Source organism: Pseudorasbora parva, chromosome 11, assembly GCF_024679245.1.
Source record: "Pseudorasbora parva isolate DD20220531a chromosome 11, ASM2467924v1, whole genome shotgun sequence".
NCBI classification, from domain to species: Eukaryota; Metazoa; Chordata; class Actinopteri; order Cypriniformes; family Gobionidae; genus Pseudorasbora; species Pseudorasbora parva.
The window spans coordinates 8,502,554-8,525,682 of NC_090182.1; the positions used below are offsets into that span (position 1 = coordinate 8,502,554).

A 23,129-nucleotide genomic window follows, 5' to 3' on the forward strand; every position below is an offset into this window, starting at 1 on the left:
TCTAAATTACGACATATACAGTTAGAACAGTTAGTTCATGCGTTCATGCCCTCAAGGCCTGATTATTGTAATGCTCTACTGGGTGGTTGCCCTGCATGCCTAATAAATAAACTCCAGCTGGTCCAAAACGCAGCAGCTAGAGTTCTTACTAAAATGCATTTCTTTAACCTTGCATACACATACAATATCATCCATTTATATTATTTAAATAATTTAAATGATAGGCTCCATTAACTATTAACTACCTAATATACTTGTTACATCATAAGAAGAATGGCATCTACACTAATATTAGTCTCTCTCTTTATTCCGAGGTTTACAGTAGTATGCCGGATACAGGCCGTATCCAGATCAGATGAATGACATGCACCTGGACAGAACCACAACACAGCCCTGAAGTGTCAGCAGAGATCATGTCAACTAGACTCGCCCCTATGAAGGCCTCCTTCACTTCACTTTCCATCTGTACAGATGAAAACATTACTGATATTATCGTAAACTACTAAAATGCTTTATAATGCGTACATGACAAGTAATTTGGCAGTCTTTTTGTAAAGTAAACTATGTGCCTGTGCACATACACATTCAAATGCGTTTGGCTATAGAATATAATGTAATGTAATGCTTACGTGCACGGCGTCACCATTCTCACAGATTCATGCTTTTTTAAATTTACAGGAAGATGATGTTATCATTACCTATTTCAAAACCGATTTTAAAGTTTGCTTTTTTAAGTCACCAAACTCTTTCCATGCAAATTAACTGCCAGAATGCAACAAAAGTTTTCTATTTTGGTTGGACATGGTGTCCTGTAAATGCCCTCAAAGTAAATAACTAATGATTTGTTTACAACGGAAATTAATCAAAAACTTTAGCTAGACAAACTTTTTTTCTAGAGCTAGCCAAAACAATCTATCTTCCATTAATTTCCTACTATCACTGTAAAGTGATTGTTTTCGAAAACAATCTGTATTGTAAAAAGCACTATATGAATGAAAGAGAAAAAAACAAATAGAAAACATTATCTATGATCCACTTTGCGTGGGATCACATGACATTTTTGAATAAAATAAATTTAGCACATTTTTATTTTACCATTTCTGTCAGTGAGGGCAAAAGGGGTTTAGCTTCAACATCACCTAAACCAGCCAATAAAGTCCTTCATGAATTTATGAAAACTAAGGTATGTGCGTTGAAGCAGAAGGTTGTAAAGTCTGTATGATAGTGGCACTCAGGAACTGAGTTTAACAACCCTGGGTGATTAAAAAAACAAATGTGCATCGACAAGATAAGCAACGAACAGATTCAGCAGTGATGTACACAATTTGGCCATTATTCCCAAACAAAAGTCAAAAACATGCTTGAAAACTTGTGTAAGCAAACGATGTGGGACTATTGTGGGTGATGTATTATAGAATGCCTGCATAAACAGAAGCATGCAGGTGCAAAAAAAAAATGTTTAATGTATTTTTTTAGACTTCAAATATGTTCATGTAAAAAGCAGTTGAATACGTCAATCAACATGTTCAATTATGATAGCCTTTTGACAGTGACATTGTAAACCCAAAATCCTTTATATATATATATATATATATATATATATATATATATATATATATATATATATATATATATATATATATATATATATATATATAAGCAAGGAAAAGAAAAGAAAGGCTTTGTCAGTCCTACCTGAAACGCATCGCTCATTTCCGCATCGAGTCCTTCAAGATCATCCACAGCGGACTGAGTCTTTTTCAGAGTCAGGTCAGCAGTCAGTGTGCCCTCATTATAAGATCTGATGAACTTGAAGTCACTAGTACGCGAGCCCGTGGTCAGGTATGCGTCATAATTGTAAGTGCTGCGGAGAGTTCCCGCGCCCTCCACCTCTGCGTAATTTGGAGGGAGATACGCGCTGGGAATGGCTACAGCTCCATCAAACAACAGTCTGGGCTTTCTCCTGCGACAAAACCTCACGGCCAGGATGATGATGATGAAGGTCAGGAAGAAAGTGGAAACGGACACCAGCGCGATGATCAAATAAAACGTCAGTTTGGAGCTGCTCTCGTCATGAGACATGTCTTTGAGTTCTGGAACTTCAGCCAAGTTATCTGATATGAGTAAATACAACGCGCACGAGGCCGAGAGAGAGGGCTGTCCGTTATCTCTCACGGACACAATAAGGTTCTGTTTCATGCTGTCAGATTCAGAAATGTCCCGCTGCGTCCTGATCTCCCCGCTGTGGACACCGATAGTGAAAAGTCCCGCATCAGTCGCTTTAATAATGTGATACGAGAGCCACGCGTTCTGACCAGAATCCGCGTCCACGGCGATCACCTTGGAGACCAGGGAGCCCGCCTGCGCAGCTTTGGGGACCATCTCGGTCATAAAGGAGTTTCCTTCCGGAGAGGGGTATAATATCTGAGGGGAGTTGTCATTCTCATCCGATATGAAGACACTCACGGTCACGTTACTGCTCAGAGGAGGAGAGCCGTTGTCTCTGGCTAACACGAGCACTTTGAAACTCTTCATCTGTTCGTAATCAAACGATCTCACGGCATGAATGACCCCGGTGTCTCCGTTAATGGATAAAAAGGAGGACACCGGTGCGCCATTGACATCAGAGGACAACAGAGAATAAACTACAGTGCCATTCTGTCTCCAGTCCGGGTCTGTAGCTGATACTGAACAAATAGAGGAGCCCGGTTTGTTATTCTCTTGCACATGAGCTCTGTAATTCTGCTCCTCAAATACAGGTGGATTATCATTCACGTCAGCGACAGTCAAGTGAATATTCTTAGTGGAAGATAAAGGCGGAGAGCCCTCATCAGTAGCAGTGATTGTAATATTATAATCAGAGAGCAGCTCGCGGTCTAATTCACCTGTGGTCACCAGAGAATAGTAATTTTTGATCGAAGGTACGAGTTTAAACGGGACGTTCTGCTGAATGGAGCAGCGCACCTGTCCGTTATTCTCAGAATCTCTGTCCTGCACATTAATGATGCCAACCTCTGTACCGGGGAGCGCGTTCTCAGGAACGGGACTATTCAAAGACTTGATCACTATAATGGGGGCATTGTCATTAACATCTGTAATTTCTATAATTACTTTAGTGTCTGAAGAAAGACCAGAGCCATCCTTTCCCTCAATGAGCATTTCATATTTTACTTCCTCTTCAAAATCAATGGGGCCTTTAACTTTAATCTCTCCACTATTTTCATTAAGATCAAACAATTCTTTCGCAGTCCCCGAAATTCTGCTGAACTCGTATGTCACTTGTCCATTTTGTCCCTCGTCAGCATCAGTAGCGATCACTGTCACCACTACAGTATCTACAGGAGAATTTTCAGGCAGACTGACTTCATAGACGGCCTGACTAAAGACTGGAGCATTATCATTAGCATCCAGCACATTGACGTGTATGGCTACAGTACCTGATCTCGGTGGAGTCCCGCCGTCTACCGCAGTGAGAATTAAAGTCACCTCTTTCTGCTGCTCACGGTCCAACTCTTTATCTAACACTAACTCAATATTTTTGCCACCATCCGTCTTTGTACTTACAGATAAAAGAAAATTGTTATTTTTTTCAATCGAATAGCTTTGTACTCCATTCTTTCCTATGTCCGCATCATGAGCCTCATTTACGCGAAACCGAGCGCCTTTCACAGCATTCTCACTTATCTCGAGCTTTATTGTTTCTTTAGGAAATGTTGGTGTGTTATCGTTAATATCTTGTATTTGTATTGTGACACGGTGGATCTCTAATGGGTGTTCTAGAACTAATTCAAAATTAAGAGAACAGGAAATTCTTTCATTACAAAGCCCTTCTCTGTCGACTCTCTCCGCTACGGTCAGTTCTCCAGTGTTCAGATTAATGTCACAGTATCGTTTTCTGTTACCTTCAGTATCAATGCGAGCCTTACGAGATGACAGTCTGTTCACATCGAGCCCGAGATCCTTTGCTATATTTCCAATCACAGATCCGCGTTTCATCTCCTCCGGGAAAGAATAGCTCACGTCTCCATAAGCGGCGCGCGCCATCACCACGAAGAACAAAAGACCAAACATCTCGACAGAAACGATGAACCTTTGAAATGCCAACGAATTTAATTCCAGGAACACGACAGTATGCATGCACAAAGAAACATAAATGTAAACCTAAATGTAGATAGAAATACAGTAAATGATTCAGTCTCCGTCGACGATTTTCTATAATGAGGAGAGCTTGAAGCCCTGTGTGTGTATGACATCAGAATCAGGGTGGAGAGAGCTGCCCTGAAGATTCATGGTTTTGCAGGTGAACAGCGACACTGTGAGTTAAAATAAGAAACTGCATGACATTCTTATACTGTAGTATGAAGTCCTGGAATACACTGGACAGGGTACATACTTTATGCAAAAACAAGAACAAGCAACAATATTCATTGAAGAGATAAATACGACCACAACATCTACTTATGATAATGTCATATTATGTAATAATGTAGCCCCGTGTAAATGCCAGAGCAGCACCACGGACAGCAACAGAACAAAATCAAACAAACCCTGCTCTATACCATTTCTAAATGTGTTGACGCTGCAATTGAATTGCCTTCATAAGCCAATTCACGGCAATGAGAGAAACGCAAAACTAATTAAAATAGTAACAATATATCCACGGGACACAAACTAATGTTAGATTAATGTTAAAATTAGTTCGACAGAACTCTTAGTTAACGAGACTTACTTCTGTCCCCAAAAGATCACCAGAGAATAACTTAAGCTCTTTGAATGGCAAAAATAAGTAATAACTCTTATAAAATCACAGTGATTCATGAAACCTACAATTCATCAAACATAAACAGAAATACATAATATAGCAACGAATCTATTCACACTTATAACTGCATCTCAAAACTGTTTATGGGTGTAAAATAAAGTACTTGAATGAGCCACATGGTGTATTAAAATACTGTCAAATAAAATGCCAATACACATTTAGCATAGCAAATCAGGCTGTATTTTAAAATTGTTTTATGTAAGTCTTTCATTACTTAAAATACACATATGTCCACATCACGTACTTCACGAATCCCAATGACAAAAATAGCCATGTTGCAAAAATTCCACATGCAAAACAACATAAATGACTGAATCTTGTTCATTGTGAGCATATGCCATTGTTGGCCCTAAAACATACAGCGACATGCTCCGCAGCAATGTCAGTGGCTAATGACGCAATCAGTCGGCTCATGGCGCAATCATTCGGCTCATGACGCAATCAGTCCACTCATGACGCAATCCATCGCGCATGTCACAAGTTTTAGTGGCACATGTCAACGACAACCGGTTGTGCTACTAGAAACAGTTGGAATGGCTTCCGCGCATAAGATGCCATGTCACCTAATGTTAATATACCGCCTCGACATAATATTAGCTGATTTTTGCACGAATACAAAAAAAGGACTCCCATGGAAAATCTTTTTAACTAACTAAACCTTATTTTTAATACTAAACAATAACAAAAACACAAAATAAAAAGTATAAACCAATCAAATGCATCATCATTTCAGATTTCAAATAGATTTTTTATGTTCATGTGTCTAATATAAGGCACTTAAATGAGTCGCGTATTCATGTTGTCAAGGCAAGTACCACCGAAAGAAAACTTGACATGGACGTACAGACAATAAAATGTAAAATAAATAAACAAATAAATATATACTTAGTCCTACCTGAAACGCATCGCTCATTTCCGCATCGAGTCCTTCAAGATCATCCACAGAGGACTGAGTCTTTTTCAGAGTCAGGTCAGCAGTCAGTGTGCCCTCATTATAAGATCTGATGAACTTGAAGTCACTAGTGCGCGAGCCCGTGGTCAGGTATGCGTCATAATTGTAAGTGCTGCGGAGAGTTCCCGCGCCCTCCACCTCTGCGTAATTTGGAGGGAGATACGCGCTGGGAATGGCTACAGCTCCATCAAACAACAGTCTGGGCTTTCTCCTGCGACAAAACCTCACGGCCAGGATGATGATGATGAAGGTCAGGAAGAAAGTGGAAACGGACACCAGCGCGATGATCAAATAAAACGTCAGTTTGGAGCTGCTCTCGTCATGAGACATGTCTTTGAGTTCTGGAACTTCAGCCAAGTTATCTGATATGAGTAAATACAACGCGCACGAGGCCGAGAGAGAGGGCTGTCCGTTATCTCTCACGGACACAATAAGGTTCTGTTTCATGCTGTCAGATTCAGAAATGTCCCGCTGCGTCCTGATCTCCCCGCTGTGGACACCGATAGTGAAAAGTCCCGGATCAGTCGCTTTAATAATGTGATACGAGAGCCACGCGTTCTGTCCAGAATCCGCGTCCACGGCGATCACCTTGGAGACCAGGGAGCCCGCCTGCGCAGCTTTGGGGACCATCTCGGTCATGAAGGAGTTTCCATCCGCAGAGGGGTATAATATCTGAGGGGAGTTGTCATTCTCATCCGATATGAAGACACTCACGGTCACATTACTGCTCAGAGGAGGAGAGCCGTTGTCTCTGGCTAACACGAGCACTTTGAAACTCTTCATCTGTTCGTAATCAAACGATCTCACGGCATGAATGACCCCGGTGTCTCCGTTGATAGATAAAAAGGAGGATACCGGTGCGCCATTGACATCAGAGGACAACAGAGAATAAACTACAGTGCCATTCTGTCTCCAGTCCGGGTCTGTAGCTGATACTGAACAAATAGAGGAGCCCGGTTTGTTATTCTCTTGCACATGAGTTCTGTAATTCTGCTCCTCAAATACAGGTGGATTATCATTCACGTCAGCGACAGTCAAGTGAATATTCTTAGTGGAAGATAAAGGCGGAGAGCCCTCATCAGTAGCAGTGATTGTAATATTATAATCAGAGAGCAGCTCGCGGTCTAATTCACCTGTGGTCACCAGAGAATAGTAATTTTTGATCGAAGGTACGAGTTTAAACGGGACGTTCTGCTGAATGGAGCAGCGCACCTGTCCGTTATTCTCAGAGTCTCTGTCCTGCACATTAATGATGCCAACCTCTGTACCGGGGAACGCGTTCTCAGGAACGGGACTGCTTAGAGAATTAATTACTATTATAGGGGCGTTATCATTGATATCAGTAACATCTATTATTACAGTACAATGATTGGCTAACCCTTGACCATCTTTAGCTTGAACTGGCAGTTCAATTGAACTCTCCTCCTCAAAATCAATGAGTCCTGTTAGTTTAATCTCTCCAGACAACGAATCGAGAGAAAACATGTCCAGAACGCGGTCGGATAAATGACCAAATTCATATATCACTTGTCCATTTTGTCCCTCGTCAGCATCAGTAGCGCTCACTGTCACCACTACAGTATCTACAGGAGAATTTTCAGGCAGACTGACTTTATAGACGGCCTGACTAAAGACTGGAGCATTATCATTAGCATCCAGCACAGTGACGTGTATGGCTACAGTACCTGATCTCGGTGGAGTCCCGCCGTCTACCGCAGTGAGAATTAAAGTCACCTCTTTCTGCTGCTCACGGTCCAACTCTTTATTAAGAACAAGCTCGCCATATCTTCTTCCATTTGCACGCGTTTGGACACTAAGAATAAAGTGTTCATTGTTTTGAAGTGTATATGACTGCACTGAATTCAGACCAATATCCGCATCATGGGCCTCATCTAATAAATAACGAGATCCTTTGACTGCTGATTCCCGTATTTCAAATTTTATCACGCTTTGTTTGAACTGTGGTGAATTATCATTGATGTCCTCAATATTGAGAATGAAGCGATGAAGCTCTAAAGGATTTTCCAGCACGAGCTCCAGTTTAATAACGCATGAAGCTTTCTTTCCACAAATCTCCTCTCTGTCGATTCTCTCCGCTACGGTCAGTTCTCCAGTGTTCAGATTAATGTCACAGTATCGTTTTCTGTTACCTTCAGTATCAATGCGAGCCTTACGAGATGACAGTCTGTTCACATCGAGCCCGAGATCCTTTGCTATATTTCCAATCACAGATCCGCGTTTCATCTCCTCCGGGAAAGAATAGCTCACGTCTCCATAAGCGGCGCGCGCCATCAGCACGAAGAACAAAAGACCAAACATCTCGACAGAAACGGTGAACCTTTTAAATGCCTAATTCCAGGAAAACAATAATATACATGCACAAAGAAAACATAAATGTTAACCTAAATATATAAATTTAGATATAAATACACTAAATGAGTCAGTCTCCGTCGACGATTTTCTACAATGAGGAGAGCTTGAAGCCCTGTGTGTGTATGACATCAGAATCAGGGTGGAGAGATCTATCCTGAAGATTCATGGTTTTGCAGGTGAACAGCGACACTGTGAGTTAAATCAAGAAACTGCATGACATTCTGACAGTATGAAGTCTTGGAATATGGGTACATACTTTATGCAAAATCAAAAACAAGCAACAATATTCACTGAAGAGATAAATACGACCACAACATCTGTAGACTACTCAAATAATGTAGGCCTGTGTAAATGCCAGAGCAGCACCACGGACAGCAACAGAACCAAAAAAACAAACAAACCCTGCTCTATGCCATTTTTTATTCGGCTAAAAGAGCTTTAAAAAGTGTTGACGCTGGAATTTTATTGCCTTAAGCAAATTCACGCCAATGAGAGAAACGCAAAACGAATTAAAATAGCAACAATTTATCCAAGGGACACTGAATAATGTTATATTAATGTTAAAACGAGTTCGACAGAACTCTTAGTTAACGAGACTAACTTCTGTCCCCAAAAGATCACCAGAGAATAACTTAAGCTCTTTGAATGGCAAAAAGAAGGAATAACTCTTATAAAATCACAGTGATTCATGAAACCTACAATTCATCAAACATAAACAGAAATACATAATATAGCAACGAATCTATTCACACTTATAACTGCATCTCAAAACTGTTTATGGGTGTAAAATAAAGTACTTGAATGAGCCACATGGTGTATTAAAATACTGTCAAATAAAATGCCAATACACATTTAGCATAGCAATACAGGCTGTATTTTAAAATAGTTTTATATAAGTCTTTCATTACTTAAAATACACATATGTCCACATCACGTACTTCACGAATCACAATAACAAAAAAATAGCCATCATGCAAAAGATCCACATGTAAAACGACACAAATGACTGAATCTTGTTCATTGTGAGCATATGCCATTGTTAACGCTACAACATACAGCGGCAATGTCAGTGGCTCATGACGCAATCATTCGGCTCATGACGCAATCAGTCCACTCATGACGCAATCCATCGGCGCATGTCACACGTTTTAGTGGCACATGTCAACGACAACCGGCTGTGCTACTAGAAACAGCTGCAATGGCTTCTGTGCATAAGATGCCATGTCACTTAATGTTAATATACCGCTCGACATAATATTAGCTGATTTTTGCACGAATACAAATAAAGGACAGTGGATGCTCTTTGTAACTAACTAAACCTTATTTTGAATACAAAACAATAACAAAAACACAAAATAAAAAGTATAAACCAATCAAATGCATCCTCATTTCAGATTTCAAATAGATTTTTTATGTTCATGTGTCTAATATAAGGCACTTAAATGAGTCGCGTGTTCTTGTTGTCAAGGCAAGTACCACCGAAAGAAAACTTGACATGGACGTACAGACAATAAAATGTAAAATAAATAAACAAATAAATATATACTTAGTCCTACCTGAAACGCATCGCTCATTTCCGCATCGAGTCCTTCAAGATCATCCACAGCGGACTGAGTCTTTTTCAGAGTCAGGTCAGCAGTCAGTGTGCCCTCATTATAAGATCTGATGAACTTGAAGTCACTAGTGCGCGAGCCCGTGGTCAGGTATGCGTCATAATTGTAAGTGCTGCGGAGAGTTCCCGCGCCCTCCACCTCTGCGTAATTTGGAGGGAGGTACGCGCTGGGAATGGCTACAGCTCCATCAAACAACAGTCTGGGCTTTCTCCTGCGACAAAACCTCACGGCCAGGATGATGATGATGAAGGTCAGGAAGAAAGTGGAAACGGACACCAGCGCGATGATCAAATAAAACGTCAGTTTGGAGCCGCTCTCGTCATGAGACATGTCTTTGAGTTCTGGAACTTCAGCCAAGTTATCTGATATGAGTAAATACAAGGCGCACGTGGCCGAGAGAAAGGGCTGTCCGTTATCTCTCACGGACACAATAAGGTTCTGTTTCATGCTGTCAGATTCAGAAATGTCCCGCTGCGTCCTGATCTCCCCGCTGTGGACACCGATGGTGAAAAGTCCCGGATCAGTCGCTTTAATAATGTGATACGAGAGCCACGCGTTCTGTCCAGAATCCGCGTCCACGGCGATCACCTTGGAGACCAGGGAGCCCGCCTGCGCAGCTTTGGGGACCATCTCGGTCATGAAGGAGTTTCCTTCCGGAGAGGGGTATAATATCTGAGGGGAGTTGTCATTCTCATCCGATATGAAGACACTCACGGTCACGTTACTGCTCAGAGGAGGAGAGCCGTTGTCTCTGGCTAACACGAGCACTTTGAAACTCTTCATCTGTTCGTAATCAAACGATCTCACGGCATGAATGACCCCGGTGTCTCCGTTAATAGATAAAAAGGAGGACACCGGTGCGCCATTGACATCAGAGGACAACAGAGAATAAACTACAGTGCCATTCTGTCTCCAGTCCGGGTCTGTAGCTGACACTGAACAAATAGAGGAGCCCGGTTTGTTATTCTCTTGCACATGAGCTCTGTAATTCTGCTCCTCAAATACAGGTGGATTATCATTCACGTCAGCGACAGTCAAGTGAATATTCTTAGTGGAAGATAAAGGCGGAGAGCCCTCATCAGTAGCAGTGATTGTAATATTATAATCAGAGAGCAGCTCGCGGTCTAATTCACCTGTGGTCACCAGAGAATAGTAATTTTTGATCGAAGGTACGAGTTTAAACGGGACGTTCTGCTGAATGGAGCAGCGCACCTGTCCGTTATTCTCAGAGTCTCTGTCCTGCACATTAATGATGCCAACCTCTGTACCGGGGAACGCGTTCTCAGGAATCAATATTTTAACTGATTTAGTCATTATTGTTGGGGCGTTATCATTGACATCTGTGACGTATATCAATACAGTCGATCGACCTGCTAAACCTTGGCCATCTTTAGCTTGAATCGGTAGCTCAATTGCACTCTCCTCCTCATAATCTACGATGCCTTTTAATTTAAGATCACCAGACACTGCATCGAGAAAAAATATTTCCAAAAGACTTTCTGATAAATGACCAAATTCATATGTCACTTGTCCATTTTGTCCCTCGTCAGCATCAGTAGCGCTCACTGTCACCACTACAGTATCTACAGGAGAATTTTCAGGCAGACTGACTTTATAGACGGCCTGACTAAAGACTGGAGCATTATCATTAGCATCCAGCACAGTGACGTGTATGGCTACAGTACCTGATCTCGGTGGAGTCCCGCCGTCTACCGCAGTGAGAATTAAAGTCACCTCTTTCTGCTGCTCACGGTCCAACTCTTTATTAAGAACTAGCTCACCATATTTTCCTCCATTAAGGAGAAAATAATCATTGTTTTCCAATATATATGACTGCACTGAATTCAGACCAATATCCGCATCATGGGCCTCATCTAATAAATAACGAGATCCTTTGTCCGCTGATTCCTGTATTTCAAATTGTATTACGCTTTGTTTAAACTGTGGTGAATTATCATTGATGTCCTGAATATTAAGAATAAAACGATGTAGCTCTAAAGGATTTTCTAGCACGAGCTCCAGTTTAATAACGCATGAAGCTTTCTTTCCACAAATCTCCTCTCTGTCGATTCTCTCCGCTACGGTCAGTTCTCCAGTGTTCAGATTAATTTCACAGTATCGTTTTCTGTTACCTTCAGTATCAATGCGAGCCTCTCGAGATGACAGTCTGTTCACATCGAGCCCGAGATCCTTTGCTATATTTCCAATCACAGATCCGCGTTTCATCTCCTCCGGGAAAGAATAGCTCACGTCTCCATAAGCGGCGCGCGCCATCAGCACGAAGAACAAAAGACCAAACATCTCGACAGAAACGCAGATGCCTCTGAAATCCATATGGGGCAAAAGGGAAACATAAAAATGAAAATAAACGAGTTTAGAAAATGAGATTAGATCAGATTGGACAGAGAGTCAATGTAAACGATGTTTGTTTTCGATGTGAGCTTTAAGTCCTGAACAATGACATCAGGGACAGGGTGGAGTAAAGTACAACATGCCATGGCACAAAATGGTTTTACTGGTGAACAGCGACACTGTGAGTTAAACTGAGAAACTACACAACATTCGCAAATTAAACAGCATGAACATTGATTGTACAGGATTGGTGTTCATTAAAGGACTTAATATCAAGGGCCCTCCGCAACGGTGTACACAGATCCCATTTCAGGCACCTGATAGCTGGGGTAATGCGTACTGTAGTCTAGAGCTGCAGAATTAGAATTAGAAACAAAAACTTAAACACCCAGAGACGTATTTATAGTCTAAAGTATTTGTCCAAAGTCTTGTGGCCAAAGTGGAAATTTAATTAAAAAATATTTAACTTAAGGAGAGTAATACAGTGCGAATCTTTTACACCTGGTATTACAAACAACTGTTACATTTGCATACATTTCGCTAAACTCAATGTGAGAAGAGACATTCTTTCATAGAGAATGAGTAACTGTCGACGGTTTTCTATAACAAGGCAAGCTGGAATCATGGGCGTAGATTACGCGGGGGACGCGGGGGACGTGTCCCCCTCACTTTTAATAAAATGTATTTTCGTCCCCCACACTTTTACTGGGTCTCACCGATCCTAGTCGACCCGCTCCGAGCGGGATTCAAACCTACGCGAGGGCGGGCAAGTTAACAGGGACGCTAAAAAACAGCTTTCTCTAATCTCGGTTGAGAGCGCGCTTCTTGAGGTCACGGGCAAATGTATTTACATAGAAACCAAAGTGAATACATCAAGATTTAAATTCAGGGACAAAAAATTATCTATGCAGGACCTGTAATTTTATTCGAATCTAAATATGAGGAGGGCGCTCTCACAGAAAGTCCAAAAGCGGATTCGTAGAGGTAATACCTCTGGACTGGAGCTGTAGCTGAGCTGAAGGAAAACAATCGTTATGAGTGATGAAACGTGACGACGACAATCAGACGATTGCGACAATATATGCTTTATGTGTGTTTTTCAAGTCATCTCAATGTAGGCTATTTATTGACAATAAAGTAGGCTATATGAATAATGCAGCTTTTAATGTTTAGTATCTTCTGCTCACCAAGGCTGCATTTATGTAATCAAAAATAGTTAAAACAGTACTATTTTGAAATATTATTACAAATTAAAACAGCTTTTTTTTCTATGTGAATATATATAGTAATTTATTCCTGTGATCAAAGCTGAATTTATAATCATTACTCCAGTCTTCAGTGTCACAAGATCCTTCACTAATCGTTATAATCAAGATATAATAATCAAGATATAATCAAGATATAAGATATAAAAAATAATTTTATAATCAAGAAACATTTATAATTATTATCTGTGTTGAAAATAGTTGTGCTGCTTAAAAATGTTGTGGAAACCACGATAGCCTACATGTTATTTTTCAGGATTCTTTAATGAATAGAAAGTTCAATGGACAGCATTTATTTGCATTTATTAAATACATTATCTTTTTTAATATTAAAAATATCACTTGTGATCAATTTAATGCATGCCTGATCAATAAAAGTATTAATTTCTCTCTTTTTTAATTTTACCACAAATGTTTAGATGGTTTCCACAAAAATTAAGCAGCACCTTGAGCAGCAAAACTGATAATAATCATAAATGTGTGTTGATCATCAGATCCTCATCTGAGAACGATTAGTGAAGGATCATGTGACACTGAAGACTGGAGTAATGACGATAAATTCAGCTTTGATCACAGGAATAAATCACACTTTACTATATCTTCACATGGAGAACAGCATGGTTTACATCAGAATATATCTATATTTTTTTACATTGTATAAAATCTATGGAATCTTAATGCACAATTGTTTGTAGTATATAAACCAATCATAAAATTGGCATAAAAAATAGGAGAATAATATTATAGATATTAATTAGTGGTTATTGTTCAGCAGTGTATTTGATATCTTGCCCAATTAAAAGCAAGAGATGTGATAAATTATATTGGTCCAAAAAAAAAGGGGGGGGGGGGGGGGGGATTACGACATTTCTGTCCCCCTCACTTCTGAAAAGATGGCTACGCCCCTGGCTGGAATCCTCTGCACATGACATATTGAATATGGTGGAGGAACGTTTTTTTTTTTTAGGTTTTACTACTACACAGTATGTATTTAATGGGTAAAACAATTACTTTCACTACCTTTACATCATAAACAACCTGCCTCAATGTGATATACTTTAGCAGAAAATGCTGAACTCAAATGCATTTAATGCTAATTAAAAAAAGCTACGACTATATAGAGCTGGATTATATAATTAATAAATACCTCATCGAGCGAGACTCACTGTGCAGCACCATGGACAGCGACATGGTCCATTCTATCTCATAAAGGGAAAGGCCATTGTATGTTTGAAGTGAAATTTACAGACTTGAGAATTAGCAACCCCTTAGAAAGTAATTTCACATTAACGAGATGATACAAGACCCCACAAAAAATATCAGCGACACTTTATTCTCTCTTAAACTTGCATGAATTACAATTACCATAATATTTTAATTGTTAAAGTGGTATTTACTGACATTTACAACGATGTAAAAAAAAACATACTACATACTTATTGTCACATATTTTATAATTGCCAGAGAAGAATCGGTGATATGATCACGTACACGTGTTTAAATATATTTTACATACATTCGGCTATATTGAAAGTCAAGTGTATGACAGAATAAGACCATGGCTTTTAGTCTAATAACAACGAGAGAGAGGCTAAATTAAAGGTTTATAAAATAATAAAGGTTTATTTTAGGAAAATGTTCAAAATGCTACATGTTAATATGTTTTTGCAAAAACTCTTTAAAAAGGAAATGAGCCAATTATTAATAATTAAGCTACATCATTTTAAATACAATGGGAAATTTACTCTTTTTTTTAAAGCAACTATGTAAAAATGTAATAAAGTAATAATAATAATAATAAAATCCTAATTGAAACCAATCGTTAATTTCCACATTAAGCACTTCAAGATCTGGAGATGTCTCTTTCAGAACCAGGTCCAGGGATGTCGTTCATGTTTTAACAAGCGCCGGCCATGTCACTGTGACTTACATTATTTAGTTAGAATGCACAAGCTATGTTTTAACACTGGTCACGTGTGTGCTAAAAAAAAAGGAGGGTAATAATGAAAGGAGGAAAGAAAGATTCGGGCTTCACCAACCAGTGCCTATTTTCAACTACTCTTCTATATCTGTAATGTTTTACAAAAGGCAGTATATGCCAAAGTCATGGACATTTAAATACTTCCAATCATTTTGTAACAATGCAGTACAACACAATTGAAGAAATACATTTTAATAAGGTATTTGAAAATGCCTTTATACATATTTACTTTTGAAGATTAATGATAGGTACTTTTAACATTTCCGTTTTCCACTTTTGCACCACTGTTCTGTTCCAACCCATTCTCACAAATTATTTATTGGTTTATAATTTTGCCATTATGACATGTTGGAGTGTGATTCTCAATTTAATCAGCAAACATAATTTAATTTACATTTATTTAATGTACGCTATTTAGACACGTTTTAACATGTAACCCAACCCAACCCCACCCCATCCCTACACCTACCCATTTGTGTGAACATGATATCTGTTCGTTGTCAGGCGGATCTCACGAAAATATTTTACGCCAAAACGTAAAATATTGGCGTGTTTATGCCACGCTGTTTTTCGAGTGCATATGATACGCACTTTATGGCATATTATACATACGAACTTATACGCATTAAACTTAAACTTAATCAACTTAAACTTAATCAAATGATTGATTATAATGTCATGAAATAACGAACGACCCATTTTTTATATAATGACATACATGGAATTTAAAATAGAAAGGATAGAAAAGATTTGATCAAATTCCAAAATGGTATGCTACAAAAATCCCCTTTTTTCAGTAAATCTCATACTGCTGAACAGACGAGCAGTTGGAGCAGCGCAGCGGCGCGCAGAGAGTCAGGGTGGAATTGCATTTCCCTCTCCAGCGTCCCGTCTCCCATACTGCACCCGCATAATATCAGAAAGATTATAATGGGAAAGAAAATGGGAAAGATCAATGTGGGTTTACTGCTAAATAATAGCTCATTTAAATACGACTTTAAAATGTACAAGATGATAATTATGATGATGATGATGATGATGATGATGCATCAGATATATTCAAGGAAACATACACATTTTTGCTTGACCCTTCCTAATTACTGTCCACAAACAGCATACTCCAAAACAGAAATAAAAACGCTAATATCCAACATAAAATAAACTAATATTAAACAATTATGAATCAAAATGTTTTAAGATTAGATTTGTTGACATCTAAACAATGCTATTCCAGATCATTTTATGTATTTATTTTTTATTTTTGAAAGACTGGTTCACAATATAATATTCTACTACTAGGATACTGCTATTACCACTACTACTACTAATAAAAATCCTCTGTAACCACTCAAAACAACAATATTATTGTATTACTAAATCTAATTTATGTTACTAACTTGCCTAAATGTGATACGTTTAAATTAATTAACCCTTAATTTATTAAATTAATTTTTAATAAACTAAAAACAGAGAACTCGACTTTTCCATTAAAAGCCACTTTAACTTTATTTTATTTAACGTTTTTTAATATATATACGTTGATATTATTATTCATATTATTATGATTGCGCCGTTTACTTGAGTATATAGAAATCGTTATGCTTCAAATTTAAGAGTTCAAAATAAAGGTATAAAACAAGCATTTCTTCATTTTAAATTCATAAACCTCAAACACACATCATGTCGGCTGTGAAATGCTTACAGGCGGTGGCGCAGTTGAGTCGTACAAACTGCTGGGAGCAAACTATATTTCAGCATGTCTTGGTTCAATTCCATTAGATAAAAGAAGTTGAGGGGGAAAAAAGAAAGGAAATATTAATTAGTTATGAATAAGGGTCATAAAAACAAAAGGCACTGAAGGCTGAGACACATCAACCTGTGGTGGTTTCCTGAACAGCTCACAGCACCTTCTGTTGACGCAGAGTCAGAGACTAAATATTTTGACTCTAAATTTGTACCTGTAAAATTGGTTTTGAACCTTATGATTTAATTCTGTATGATTTCATATGCATAAATGTACATTTGGTAAATCTAAACCATTTTTAAAGTTTTCATGGCTCAGCTTTAATTTTATTCTTAAGAAATCAAATGCTACTATTTCATCTGTCAACGTTTTTTTTAACTACTCCTTTAATGCATGTACCATGTATTTCTTGTAGTTTATATATATATATAACACCTATAGTCTCCTGCTATTGGTATCAATGTAAAATAAATATTTAGCTAAATTGAAATTCTTCTGATATGAAAGCTGTCACAGCCTTTAGTTTTTAATCATTTCAGTTTTAATTTAAAATATATAAAATTAGTATTCATGTCATATGAATGTGAATCTTATTGTTGCTGAATAAAATGCACTGATTGAACACACTTTTAAGGAAACATTTTAAATGTTGTTCATTTTTCACATTTCCTGTAAATGGTTTCCCAGGTTTACAAGCAGCACACACTGCACATCTTATAATCTTTATAAACACATTTAGTAAATTCAGTGTCTGATCCTGACATTAAGCTATAGTGTTTATGGATGAGCTTTAGCATGAGCAGATGAACAGTGCCCAAAATGCTGCAAACAATGTTTTTATATTTACAAATAACTCTTCACCTTTACTTCGCACAGACAGACTGCCACAGGCCTCCTGATGTAACTCAGTGATTGAGCACGCACTTCAGTGTGAAATTTCTAACCCTCACTTTTATTCTGCCCCAGACTGTGGATGGTAGTTTGTGCGAGAGTTTCATTTCTGATTTATGGCAACCGTTGATTTAGACGTCACTGTGTCTTTGGTTTGGAAGTGCGTAGCCTCAGCAGGATATGTGTGCTGAGTCATTCAGGCTAAAAGAGCAGGACTGAGAAAACACAAAAACACTCACCTCAGCTCACACCACGACGAACTGTGATGGACAGGTGTCCCGTGGGCCCAGCTGTTACCGTACAAAATCTGTCTCCTGTGGATTCCATGAAGCACAAGATCCAGGACACACTTTAATGTCAAATTAAATGACTTGGGTTCTCTAAGACCACATTGAAATACAGCGTTTTACGTTTACATCTGGAAATAAACTGGCAAGCGGATTTTGAAATACCCTGAAATTAAATATTTGAGATTTCTAGGTCACTGAAAAGCAAATCTGTGACACTGAACATGCACTCTTTCGATCATCAAATGTTGTATGTCAGCTTAAAGAAAAGACATCCTGAAATTCACGTAGGCCTACATTTTTGATCTGTTCAATCTGTTTATAATGTGTGATGCCAAATAAATTGCATTCAATTTCAAAACTTTCATTCCAAAATAAAATGCTTTCCATGGCTCCTGAATGCAGGGCAGCAGAAACCATCATTCGTGGGGCAAAAGGGAACACTAGACCCAGAAAAAGTGGGACCTATAGGTTACATCATATTTAGTTTTGTCCAAAGCCTTATACATTTAAGCAATTCACTGCATCACCTTATATAATTGTTATGTTCCCTGTTTGTTTAGACTTTTATGTTGTATTTCTGTTTCCTGTGACTATTTTGTAGACCTTTTGTTTCATTTCATTGAAGCCCACAGTTTTGATTGTAACCAGATATGTCGTGTTACCTTGTCTGCACATATAGCCCTTGTGTTTCTCTTGTTGTTTGTCAGGTCTTGTCTTTCTAAAGGTATGTTGGTGTTCTCAGTTCTGTTTCTTTCATGTTATTTGTCACACGGTGGTTGCAGAGTAAGAAGGAAGGAAGAGGATCCAATTGCAGGCGTTTCCCAGCTTTATTTTAACACAGAACTACAAGGACATGGGCAGAACAACCACTTAAACGCAACAACAACAGACAACTAAACAAGACTCAACACAGGGCTTAAATACAGAGCAGCAAACCAATCAAAGAACCGTGACTCAGCTGACGAGACTAATTAACAAGACACAGGTGACAGAGATAACACAATCAGACACAGGCAAACATCAACTGAACAAGATGAAAACTAAACTAGAAACACATGAACAGAACTTCAAGTGTGACATGATTTGTATTCTGATATTGCTATAATAAATCTCTCCCTAATTTCTGAGTTTATCTGTTTGACTATATTTTTGATATTAATATGTAGGGCGAGTTGGGCACAACCTAACGCAGGGTTAGTTGTAGCCTAACACATATGGTTTAAAACTTTCCACACAAGCCAGGATGATAAAACTTAGTAGTATTTACTAGTTTCCATATCAACAATTTTTAGAGAAAAAATTGTGAAAAAAATAAATAAATAAAAATAATTTGTTTGGAAGATATCACTGAACATTTATTTAACCGTAGCAAAAGTACATTTCTAACTTAAGTTAATTTTTCATCTTTATTTTTGTGTTAAACTTATATACGTTATTTAGTTCTGTAATGCTGATATAACCACCAGAAGATCCCACTTGCGCAGGTGGGGCATGCTGTCACACTGCGTTACAATGAGCCCCTATGAGAACTGTGGGGCATATTGTCACATTTCACTTCTATTCTTTCAGAGGAAAAATCAAGATAAAAGTATACACTATATTAATGAAACAAAACCACACAATTTTACTAGACATGTGTCATTAATGTGGGGGAAAAATAAATACACTGAACCCCAAGTGAATTTACACAAACTGAAAAAGTCAACAAGTGTTAGGTGTCCCCTATTTTGTACATCGTAACATGTATATATATGTATGTAACATATGTATATGATCAAATGATCCTTCAGAAATCATTCTAATATGATGATTTGCTCATTTATTTGAAATATAAAGCTTTTTCAACATTACAAATGGCTGTACTGTCACTTGATCAATTTAATGCTTTCTCACTAAATAAATGAATTCATTTCTTTAAGTTCTTAAAGACCCAACACTTTTGAACGGTAGTACAATTTTACAAAAGCTTTCTATTTCAGATAAATACTATTTTTTTGAACTTTCTAGTCATTAAATAATCCTGACATTTTTTTTACACAACTGTTTCAACATTGAAAATCATAAAGGTTTCTTGAGCAGCAAATCAGAATGATTTCTGATGGATCATGTGACACTGAAGACTGGAGTAATGATGCTGAAAATTCAGCTTTCATCCCAGGAATAAATTACATTTTACAATATATTCAAAGAGAAACCCTTTATTTTACATTTTAATAATATTTCACAATATTACAGCTTTTTTTTTATTTTTAATAACATAAATGCAGCCTTGGTGAGCAGAGACTTCTTTAAAAAACGAATTAAAATAGATTCCAAACTTTTGACTGTGTAGTGTTGCCAAATTGGGATGGCTAGACGACTGGGTCAGAGCATCTCCAAAACTGCAGCTCTTGTGGAGTGTTCCCGGTCTGCAGTGGTCAGTATCGACAGTAATGAACCAGCAACAGGGTCATGGGCGGCCAAGGCTCATTGAGGCACGTAGGGAGCGAAGGCTGGCCCGTGTGGTCCGATTAAACTGGCAAAGTTACTGTAGCTCAAATTCCTCAAAAAGTTAATGCTGATCCTGATGGAAAATTGTCAGAATACACAGTGCATCTCAGTTTGTTGTGTATGGGGCGGCATAGCCGCAGACCAGTCAGGGTGCCCATGCTCACCTCTGTCCACTGCCAAAAGTGGAAATATGTGGATGCTACTTTGACACGTACCACCTACCTAAGCCTTGTTTCAAATCATGTTCACCCTTTCACGGAAACGGTATTCCCTGGTGACTGGTTTCTTTCAGCAGGATAATGCTCCCGCCACAAAGCAAAAATGGTTCAGAAATGGTTTGAGGAGCACAACAGCGAGTTTGAGGAGTTGACTTGGCCTCTAAATTCTCCAGATCTCAATCCAATCGAGCATCTGTGGGATGTGCACAACAAAGAAGTACGATCCATGGAGGCCCCACCTCGCATCTTACAGGACTTAGAGAATCTGCTGCTAACATCTTGGTGCCAGATACAACATCACACCTTCAGGGGTCTATTGGAGTCCATACCTCAACGGGTCAGGGCTGTTTTAGCAGCAAAAGAGAGACCAACACAGTCATAATGTTCTGCCTGATCGGTGTATATGATGTTTGATTAGTTTGAGATTTATGCCATCCTATGTTCCTTACAATCTAGCAGAAAGAAACCCTGTTTAATTTATTGTATTATTCTGTTTCTCCTTCAGAATGTTTTCCTCTTCTTGCTAGATTATGTTATATTCATTATTGCTGTATTTGTGACTTACTATACTGTAATGCAACTACTGCCTTTGGCTATCACTATCTCATTTTAATGTTGTTTGTTTGTTTCTCACCACAAGCAGCATAAATTAGAGGAAATTTTAAACAAACCGGTCATGACCCATAAAGAAATGCTCCTGGGTGAGGTATACAGCTCCCCAGAGAGCAACTCCAGTTTAATGAGGTTAAACGGGTGGGATCTCTAGAACTCTATGAAGTTATGAGACTCGCAATAATAGTAGCACAATATGATCCAATACCTTTTTGTTCTCTTCCAAATTGTCACCTTTATATCTGTTCAGACACTGAATTCTGAATTGAATTGTTGCCATGGAGATTCATCCCATCATTGCAGTAACCATAGAAACAGCCTCCAAGAGAAAGAAATGTATATATTTTTCTCTAGACAAAATTAAGCTGAACTCTTGAACCTTATGCACCAACACAGACACACACTCGCTCTCTTTCTTTGATGTTAGATTAAAGAGGATTTGAAGATGGAACCGCCGAACTAGTAACTTCATCTTGAGATGTCACATGTTAAATGGCTGGAAGTAGCATAAAATCAAAGAATGAAGATGAGCAGTTCATGACACCCGTCTTTAACGTGACCTTCCGTTAACCTCACCGCGGTGCTGGAAACTGTAACATCATTAGCATAAAGAGCAGACACTGCTGGAGAGAGCATGATTTCAGAGCAAGATGTCTGTATTAGGAAATCTCTCAGTGAATCATGATTACTGCCATCAAATGAGATGAGCAAAGAGAAGTGTGGCGAATCTGAACCTTCACACACACAGTCACACTTGTCTAGATTGTTGAATGGGCTGTCTGCTTGTCAAAGCTGATGTAAATGAAATGTGTGTCTGTGGCGTCTTAAATACTACATCATAAAATAAAGAAAAATAACCTAGGTAAATAGCTTAAAGGAGTAGTTCACTTTAACATGAAAATGATCCCATGATTTACTCACCCTCAAGTCATCCTATGTGTATATGATATTTTTTTAATGTTATATTAAAACATGTCCTGGCTCTTCCAAGCTTTATCATGGCAGTGAATGGCTGTTTCTGTTTTTAAGTTCATAAAAGTGCATATATCCATCATAGAAGTGCTCCACGCAGCTCTGGGGAGGCTAATAAAGGCCTTCTGTAGTGAAGTGATGGGTTTGTGTAAAAATAAATCCATATTTAAAACATCAAAAGCTAAAATAACTAACTTCTAATAAATCCATATTTAAAACATCAAAAGCTAAAACAACTAACTTCTGGCAGATGGCCTATGCAAGTCGACTTACGGCAAAAGAATAACCCCTGACTCGATATGACGCAGGATGTAGGAGTATCGTAAGCTTTGACACACACCTCTTGCATATCAAACTAATAGGGCTGGGCAACAAACTCAAGCTTAAAGGGGTACTTCAGCGATTAGCATATGGCGTTGTATCAGTAGAAACCCTGGAGTATATTCAAATGATTGTGCTTTCCCCCCTCATATCCCCCTGAGACAAGAGATTTATGCAGATTTATTCTGTAAAAATTCCTCCTATGATGCAAATTGACGATATTTGCATCATAG

General features: G+C 38.5%; 3 protein-coding genes across 3 annotated transcripts; all 3 read right to left on the reverse strand.

The window, feature by feature from the left end:
- Positions 1-316: 316 nt before the first annotated feature.
- On the reverse strand, positions 317-4,184 carry LOC137093108 (protocadherin beta-15-like). Its single transcript, XM_067457836.1, has 2 exons — positions 1,696-4,184; positions 317-463 (listed from the first exon to the last, which is right to left on the reverse strand). The coding sequence occupies exons 1-2, from the start codon at positions 4,135-4,137 to the stop codon at positions 317-319; spliced, it is 2,589 nt and encodes an 862-aa protein (XP_067313937.1). The 5' UTR covers positions 4,138-4,184.
- Positions 4,185-4,286: 102 nt separating this feature from the next.
- On the reverse strand, positions 4,287-8,097 carry LOC137093109 (protocadherin beta-15-like). Its single transcript, XM_067457837.1, has 2 exons — positions 5,718-8,097; positions 4,287-4,313 (listed from the first exon to the last, which is right to left on the reverse strand). The coding sequence occupies exons 1-2, from the start codon at positions 8,091-8,093 to the stop codon at positions 4,287-4,289; spliced, it is 2,403 nt and encodes an 800-aa protein (XP_067313938.1). The 5' UTR covers positions 8,094-8,097.
- Positions 8,098-9,295: 1,198 nt separating this feature from the next.
- Positions 9,296-12,202, reverse strand: LOC137093110 (protocadherin beta-16-like). Its single transcript, XM_067457838.1, has 2 exons — positions 9,704-12,202; positions 9,296-9,352 (listed from the first exon to the last, which is right to left on the reverse strand). The coding sequence occupies exons 1-2, from the start codon at positions 12,092-12,094 to the stop codon at positions 9,296-9,298; spliced, it is 2,448 nt and encodes an 815-aa protein (XP_067313939.1). The 5' UTR covers positions 12,095-12,202.
- Positions 12,203-23,129: the final 10,927 nt, after the last annotated feature.

Coding starts and splice junctions, on each gene's coding strand:
- LOC137093108 (XM_067457836.1), bottom strand. CDS start 4,137: ATGCATACTGTCGTGTTCCTGGAATTAAATTCGTTGGCATTTCAAAGG. Junction 464..1,695: donor AAATGAGCGATGCGTTTCAG/GTAGGACTGACA, acceptor TCATCTGTACAG/ATGGAAAGTGAAGTGAAGGA.
- LOC137093109 (XM_067457837.1), bottom strand. CDS start 8,093: ATGTTTGGTCTTTTGTTCTTCGTGCTGATGGCGCGCGCCGCTTATGGA. Junction 4,314..5,717: donor AAATGAGCGATGCGTTTCAG/GTAGGACTAAGT, acceptor TTTAACTCACAG/TGTCGCTGTTCACCTGCAAA.
- LOC137093110 (XM_067457838.1), bottom strand. CDS start 12,094: ATGGATTTCAGAGGCATCTGCGTTTCTGTCGAGATGTTTGGTCTTTTG. Junction 9,353..9,703: donor AAATGAGCGATGCGTTTCAG/GTAGGACTAAGT, acceptor TCTTATGCACAG/AAGCCATTGCAGCTGTTTCT.